This window comes from Nematostella vectensis, chromosome 10 (assembly GCF_932526225.1).
Source record: "Nematostella vectensis chromosome 10, jaNemVect1.1, whole genome shotgun sequence".
Lineage (NCBI taxonomy): Eukaryota > Metazoa > Cnidaria > Anthozoa > Actiniaria > Edwardsiidae > Nematostella > Nematostella vectensis.
This window is the reverse complement of record NC_064043.1, coordinates 11,074,378-11,082,808: the sequence shown is the minus strand read 5'-3', so window position 1 is coordinate 11,082,808 and position 8,431 is coordinate 11,074,378. Positions and strand designations below refer to the sequence as shown.

General features: G+C 39.5%; 1 protein-coding gene across 4 annotated transcripts; it reads left to right on the top strand.

Annotated features, from left to right (window-relative positions):
* Positions 1–428: 428 nt before the first annotated feature.
* On the top strand, positions 429–7,780 carry LOC5519227 (putative vacuolar protein sorting-associated protein TDA6). Of its 4 annotated transcripts, none has more exons than XM_048733426.1 (4): positions 429–528; positions 4,046–4,327; positions 5,132–5,311; positions 6,870–7,780. In XM_048733426.1, exons 2-4 carry the CDS (start codon positions 4,054–4,056, stop codon positions 7,583–7,585), a joined length of 1,170 nt encoding a protein of 389 aa, XP_048589383.1. In that variant the 5' UTR covers positions 429–528; positions 4,046–4,053; the 3' UTR covers positions 7,586–7,780. The 4 variants fall into 4 exon arrangements, with proteins under 4 accessions (XP_048589383.1, XP_048589382.1, XP_032219894.2 ...); XM_048733425.1 differs by lacking the exon at positions 429–528 and adding an exon at positions 1,060–1,150; XM_032364003.2 differs by lacking the exon at positions 429–528 and adding an exon at positions 1,654–1,770.
* The last annotated feature ends 651 nt before the right edge of the window (positions 7,781–8,431 follow it).

The following is an 8,431-nucleotide window of genomic DNA, read 5'->3' as shown; positions in this document are numbered from 1 at the left end:
GGATGTTATATTGTTATATTCTCTCCTTGGACTCTTCATCTATTTTTCCAGATACGATTCATATTTTTTTAAACTGCTCTGCGTTTGGATACGGCCAAAACCAGGTTGAAACTAATAGGGGTTTAGTTTTTGACTAAGAAATTTCAGTCATTTCTACGTCCATTGGGCCTCGATCTTACAAAGAGGGCAACGCCCCCTCCTTTTAATGTGGTAGCCATCTATATGATCTTCATTATATCCTATTTCTTTTTCAAGCCGGGTTTCAATAATAGCTTCAACAGCAAATGATTTATTTAGAAGTAGCATACACGACTGGCCATCATATTTCAGAATGTTCACTACCTTTATCGCCGCTAATTTAAAGCCTAGTTTGCATATAAAGCGCAATGACGCATATCATCATTTTTTGTTTGTCGTTATGTTCGGTCATGCAATAATCATAAATAGATGCAACCTTTTGAGGTTAGACGAGGAGAGGGCAAACAGCAAAACGAACATAGACTTCAACAACATTAATCGTTTCTTGAGGTTAGTCGGAATGGTCACTTACACTTAGGCGTTTGAATTATTTATGCATACTGATACTATTCAAAGATTTCAACCACTTAGTTTTCGAGTCCATCTTAGTAGGATGTTATATACTCTCCTTGGACTCTTCATCCATTTTTCCAGATACGATTCATATTTTTTTAACTGCTCTGCGTTTGGATGCGGCCAAAACCAGGTTGAAACTAATAGGGGTTTAGATTTTGACTAAGAAATTTCAGTCATTTCTACGTCCATTGGGACTTGATCTTACAAAGAGGGCAACGCTCCCGGCTTTTAATGTGGCAGCCATCAATATGATCTTCATTATATCCTATTTCTTTTTCAAGCCGGGTTTCAATAATAGCTTCAACAGCAAATGATTTATTTAGAAGTAGCATACACGACTGGCCATCATATTTCAGAATGTTCATTAACTTTATCGCCGCTAATTTAAAGCCTAGTGCGTCATATAAAGCGCAATGACGCCTATCATCATTTTTTTGTTTGTCGTTATGTTCGGTCACGCAATAATCATAAATAGATGCAACCTTTTGATGTTAGACGAGGAGAGGGCAAACAGCAAAACAAACATAGACTTCAACAACATTAATCGTTTCTTGAGGTTAGTCGGAATGGTCACTTACACTTAGGCGTTTGAATTATTTATGCATACTGACACTATTCAATGATTTCAATCATTTAGTGTTCGAGTCCATCTTAGTGGGATGTTATATACTCTCCTTGGACTCTTCATCTATTTTTCCAGAAACGATTCATTTTTTTTAACTGCTCTGCGTTTGGATGCGGCCAAAACCAGGTTGAAACTAATAGGGGTTTAGATTTTGACTAAGAAATTTCAGTCATTTCTACGTCCATGGGGCCTTGATCTTACAAAGAGGGCAACGCCCCCTCCTTTTAATGTGGTAGCCATCAATATGATCTTCATTATATCCTATTTCTTTATCAAGCCGGGTTTCAATAATAGCTTCAACAGCAAATGATTTATTTAGAAGTAGCATACACGACTGGCCATCATATTTCAGAATGTTGACTACCTTTATCGCCGCTAATTTAAAGCCTAGTGCGTCATATAAAGCGCAATGACGCCTATCATCATTTTTTGTTTGTCGTTATGTTCGGTCATGCAATAATCATAAATAGATGCAACCTTTTGAGGTTAGACGAAGAGAGGGCAAACAGCAAAACAAACATAGACTTCAACAGCATTAATCGTTTCTTGAGGTTAGTCGGAATGGTCACTGTGAGTAGTGTTGCACACGTCTTTAAGTGATAATAGTAGACTAGTGGAAAGTATTTGGGTACTTTTAAATAGTGGCTCATTTTGAATTGTTTGTATAATGTCTATTTGTTCCATTATTCACTCAAATCACTGGGAATGAAAAAAAAACTGGCGGCCTCCTTCTAATCTGGAGATGTTGTTTTTGAAATGGTTGCTGGCTTTTGCGAGTTTGTATGGTAGTAAAATTGTATTGTCTTATTAAACCCAACATTCCGATAACTGGACCCCAAAAACAACGCAAAATTCACGATAACTTTTGAAAATCCTGCTAAAACGGATCTTCGAACTTCACACTAACTCGAAACATTTTCATTTTTAGTGTTTCAAATTTTTGGATTAATTTGCATCTTTGGAAGAGACAATAAACTTTCCGCTCGATTGTGTCTTATTAATTATGGTCAAGAAGTTATATTTGACAGATTTGACAAAGTTAAATTAACAATTGGCGAGAACTGGGTACTCGTTACGTCAGCCTCGCGATTGTCTCTCGTTAGAATGATAATGATAAGCGAATAGGCATCAACTGAAGACATATGATGATACTTCGTTCGTATAAATTGATCAATAAGTGTGTGAAATGTTGGTGTGATCCCCGTAGGCGTTTGAATTATTTATGCATACTGATACTATTCAATGATTTCAACCACTTAGTGGGATGTTATATACTCTCCTTGGACTCTTCATCTATTTTTCCAGATACGATTCATATTTTTTAACTGCTCTGCGTATGGATGCGGCCAAAACCAGGTTGAAACTAATAGGGGTTTAGATTTTGACTAAGAAATTTCAGTCATTTCTACGTTCAATGGGCCTTGATCTTACAAAGAGGGCAACGCCCCCTCCTTTTAATGTGGCAGCCATCAATATGATCTTCATTATATCCTATTTCTTTTTCAAGCCGGGTTTCAATAATATCTTCAACAGCAAATGATTTATTTAGAAGTAGCATACACGACTGGTCATCATATTTCAGAATGCTCACTACCTTTATCGACGCTAATTTAAAGCCTAGTGCGTCATATAAAGCGCAATGACGCCTATCATCATTTTTTGTTTTTCGTTATGTTCGGTCACGCAATAATCATAAATAGATGCAACCTTTTGAGGTTAGACGAGGAAAGGGCAAACAGCAAAACAAACATAGACTTCAACAACATTAATCGTTTCTTGAGGTTAGTCGGAATGGTCACTTACTGTGAGAAGTGTTGCACACGTCTTTAAGTGATAATACTAGACTAGTGGAAAGTATTTGGGTACTTTTAAATAGTGGCTCATTTTGAATTGTTTGTATAATGTCTATTAGTTCCACTATTCACTCAAATCACTGGGAATGAAAAAAAAAAAAAAAAAACTGGCGGCCTCCTTCTAATCTGGAGATGTTGTTTTTGAAATGGTTGCTGGCTTTTGCGAGTTTGTATGGTAGTAAAATTGTATTGTCTAATTAAACCCAACATTCCGAAAACTGGACCCCAAAAACAAAGAGAAAATTTACGATAACTTTTGAAAATCCTGCTAAAACGGATTCTCGAACTTCACCATAACTCGAAACATTTTCATTTTTGGGGTTTCGATTTTTTGGATTAATCTGCATCTTTGGAAGAGACAATAAACTTTCCGCTCGATTGTGCCTTATTAATTATGGTAAAGAAGTTATATTTGACAGATTTGACAAAGTTAAATTAACAATTGGCGAGAACTGGGTACTCATTACGTCAGCCTCGGGATTGTCTCTCGTTAGAATGATAATGATAAGCGAATAGGCATCAACTGAAGACATATGATGATACTTCGTTCGTATAAAAGTGATCAATTATATGATTTATAGCTGACGGTCAGACGAGATTTGCCCTGACTAATTCCGGCAGTCAATACCAGCATATATTATAGTTAAACAAGAACGCGCGCTATAAAAGGGATAGCTCAGCCTCCTTTTTCGCAAGCTATTCGCCATTCACAACTAGACTTCATTGAGTGCGGTCCTCTCTGTAAACCGCCGGGAGAAAACATGCTAAAAGTAAAGCCGTACGACAAACTACGATAACTTTTAAGTACAAAAGAGTGTTAATAATAAGGAATATTCGGGAAAGTGTTGGTATTTCAGCATGATTTTGACTGTTTTTGAGTTTTACGAATAATCTCTCTTCGGCCGTGAACTTTAAAGTGCCACATTCAAGTTGAGTTTATGACGTCATGGTAATTCTGCTCTCGTATTGACAGGACTCCGAATGAAGTCCACTTTATTGGTCACGATATGTCTGCTGCTCATAGCGTCAGCTCATAGTTTGTGGGGCCGACGCAGGCGCAGACGTTGCAATCCACAAAACTGCCAAGTAGGGCAATGGGTGCCGTGGAGTCGTTGTAACCTGGCCTGCGGGGATTACGGGACTCAGAGACGCACGCGCATTAAGACTCGAAGCGAAAAGTGTGGCGGGAAGTGTGACCTCGCCTTGATACAAGTACGCGGGTGTAACAGACGGCCATGCGCAAGGAATCTGAAACGTAAGTTGATATGATTCATTTGTTTAAATCAGACAAAGCGCACAATTTTCTCTTGTTCAAATAACTGATTTTGCATACAGACAGAAAGCGGATTGTAATATTAAATTCGATTTTTTTTAATCAAATACCTCATTTTCCTCACACATTCGCTTATTACATTTCACATGTGTAAATTGTGTTGTTTTCCCCATGGAGATTGCAAAATACATTTTTTTCGTTCTACAGACTGTGAGCACAAAAAACGTAAAATATATAGCTTATACTCCATCATACTTGTGCTCGTATATACTGCATCAATCAAACCAAAACCTCGGTTTAGCCTAGAATGGATTGTTTTTGTTTTCTTTATGGGTATGAATTTGCACACAAAAAATTAAGATAATTTTTATCATTTAACACCTGAAAGACAAATTATTATGTAAAGAAACTTCGACATAGGACAGGCATTTCTGGGTGTATTGGAAATCGAAAAACCAAAATGAATAGAAAAATTAGACGCGGGATCCCTGTGGCGAGAAAACGCTACCCCTATTGTGCGCTCGTCATTTCCCGAGATTTTGGACCCCATATCTCCCGCTTTTTAGCGATTTTTCGTTCTCTTTATTTATTGCGCGCTCCCTGTGTGCCGAGGATGATAGTTCTCTTGCGTAGCGCATTTTATGTAACACCCCCGTAAGATCTCAGGTAAACGCCTGAGGTTATACCCACCCCTCCCCCCCAAAATGAATATACCACACCCCTCCCCCCAAAAAAATTCTCAAGCCTTGAGATTTTCGGAGGTTGACATGGATGTGTTGATTGCAGACCGACTGGAGTACGCAGCCAGGGCTTTAGCGCCACTTGTGTTTCTACACAAGAGTGAGACGTTTAGACCCTCTGACGTGGACTTTTTCCTGCGTCACGTGAACATGGTGAACTCAAGAGGTCAGAAGACGTGCAACAGGCCAACACTGACGTCGTCCAATCTATGCAGTGGGCACAAAAGTACGACAATTTTGTAACGAAGATCAACACCACAATCATTGTCGACATCACCATCGTCATCATCAGCAAAACATTATCATCCTTTCCATCACAATCACTATCATAATCAGCCAATGTCACCAACTTCCTCCATCACCATGACCACTATCGTCATCTTCTTCATTACACCATCATCCTTTCCATCACAATCACTATCATAATCAGCCACTGTCACCAACTTCCTCAATCACCATGACCACTATCGTCATCTTCTTCATTACACCATCATCCTTTTCCATCACAATCACCATCATAATCAGCCAATGTCACCAACTTCCTCCATCACCATGACCACTATCATCATCTTCTTCATTACACCATCATCCTTTCCATCACAATCACTATCATAATCAGCCACTGTCATCAACATAATCCATCACCATGACCACTATCATCATCTTCTTCATTACACCATCATCCTTTCCATCACAATCACTATCATAATCAGCCACTGTCACAAACTTCCTCCATCACCATGACCACTATCATCATCATCTTCATTACACCATCATCCTTTCCATCACAATCACCATCATAATCAGCCACTGTCACCAACTTCCTCCATCACCATGACCACTATCGTCATCTTCATTACACCATCATCTTTTCCATAACAATCACTATCATAATCAGCCACTGTCACCAACTTCCTCCATCACCATGACCACTATCATCATCTTCTTCATTACACCATCATCCTTTCCATCACAATCACAATCAGCCACTGTCACCAACTTCCTCCATCACCATGACCACTATCATCATCTTCTTCATTACACCATCATCCTTTCCATCACAATCACTATCATAATCAGCCACTCTTCCTCCATCCCCATGAGAACTATCATCATCTTTTTCATTACACCATCATCCTTTTCCATCACAATCACCATCATAATCAGCCACTGTCACCAACTTCCTCCATCACCATGACCACTATCATCATCTTCTTCATTACACCATCATCCTTTCCATCACAATTACTATCATAATCAGCCACTGTCATCAACATCATCCATCACCATGACCACTATCGTCATCTTCTTCATTACACCATCATCTTTTCCATCACAATCACTATCATAATCAGCCACTGTCATCAACTTCCTCCATCACCATGACCACTATCATCATCTTCTTCATTACACCATCATCCTTTCCATCACAATCACCATCATAATCAGCCAATGTCACCAACTTCCTCCATCACCATGACAACTATCATCATCTTCTTCATTACACCATCATCCTTTCCATCACAATCACTATCATATTCAGCCACTGTCACCAACTTCCTCCATCACCATGACCACTATCGTCATCTTCTTCATTACACCATAATCTTTTCCATCACAATCACTATCATAATCAGCCACTGTCACCAACTTCCTCCATCACCATGACCACTATCATCATCTTCTTCATTACACCATCATCCTTTCCATCCCAATCACTATCATAATTAGCCACTGTCATCATCATCATCATCATCATCATCGAACGTTCTTTTTTTTTTCAGATGATTACCTGAAGACCAAAGTCACCCTGAAGAGTCCATCATCTGTGAACGCCCGCGTGCTCCGTGGTATATCATCAAGCTTTGTAAAGGCCTACGCGATCATCAAGACCACCAAAAATCGCTACTACGACATCTACTACTGGCTGTTCTACCCCTACAACCGCGGCAAGAGGGTCTGTATTGGCCTCAAACCCAAGTTAATCGGGTGTATCGGCGGCTACAGCACTTTTGGCCACCACGTGGGCGACTGGGAGCACGTGACCATTCGTCTCAATTGGAATATGGAGCCGTTACAGCTCTACGTGAGTGCGCACAATTTTGGCACTCGGTACAACTACGACAAACACACCGGAGTGTTCCGGAGCGGTAATAGGGTGTTAGCCATGCATGACTCTCACCCTGTGGTGTATAGCGCCTTGGGTTCACATGGAATGTGGGATCGCCCAGGGACGCACACGTACAAAAAGCTGTTTAACGGAGAAAAATTGCAGGATAAGACCAACGCGGGCCATAAATGGTATACATGGGGCAACCTTATGGTAACACCGTATGGTGAATGGAATGGCCGGGCGTACTTCTTCAGATATTTGGGAAGGTGGGGAAATAAGAAAAGTGGATGTAAGCTGTCGGAGAAGTTTGCAGGGGAGTGCATCCTGAATAGCGGACCTACAGGCCCTGCTGCTAAAAGCACCATGTCGAAAGACCCCATCGAATAAGGACCTGCTACGACAGAAGACCCCATCGAATAAGGACATGCTACGACAGAAGACCCCATCGAATAAGGGATATTTTTTTAAGGGATGATTTTTTTTTTCAGTTACCGAAAATTTTTGTTGCGTGTAAATTTTGTAATTTTCTTAGTCATGTTAAATGGAAAAGCTAATAAAATAAAATAAAATTTTCAGGGCAAATAAAGGGGTCGCCTTGCTTGTCTTTTGGGCACATCCAGCTCTATTTAGCTTGTACAAAAAACATTCCTTTTCTTCCCTATGACCATTATTATTCCTATAATCTTTTAGCGGCAAAATAACAACAACTACGAAAATAATTCAGCGCTTACGAATCAGCCAGAAAGTTTCTTTGTCCAAAACGGCTTATTTTCATCAAAAGATTATATTTCTTCGTCTCTTGCGTGACGGCCACAGAAATTTGGCTTGAATTTGCCACTCAAAAAATAACGTGATTTTAGTGCAAGTCGCCTATTGTGCAACTGTGTAAAGCCTTAGCTAGGGGGATTTCCTTTCACTCTGTTTGCTAAAAGATAACCAGGGAGAGAAACCTGCTATTTATATGTGCTTAGCAAGAGATTAATTATTTTTGGACACTGCTCTGCATGATCCCCAATAAAATTGTTGTTGCATTGATAAATGGACGATTTTACTCAAAACACTAGCCCATAAAAAGGGTACAAATCCAGAGGCAATAATAAATCTATATCGAGAACAAACTGGGTTCATACAGACTGATGTATGTACAGGTTGTTTGTCAGGGTAAGGCTGAATAAAAAAATGACTGAGTTTTACATCTTGATGCAAATCGAAATTCGAGTATTTTTAGTGGAG

What these genes read in the sequence shown, in the direction of transcription:
- LOC5519227 (XM_048733426.1), top strand. Translation starts at nt 4,054, where the DNA reads ATGAAGTCCACTTTATTGGTCACGATATGTCTGCTGCTCATAGCGTCA. An exon ending in ATGCGCAAGGAATCTGAAAC is followed by an intron (nt 4,328 to 5,131) that starts GTAAGTTGATAT and finishes TGTTGATTGCAG; the next exon opens with ACCGACTGGAGTACGCAGCC. An exon ending in TCTATGCAGTGGGCACAAAA is followed by an intron (nt 5,312 to 6,869) that starts GTACGACAATTT and finishes TTTTTTTTTCAG; the next exon opens with ATGATTACCTGAAGACCAAA.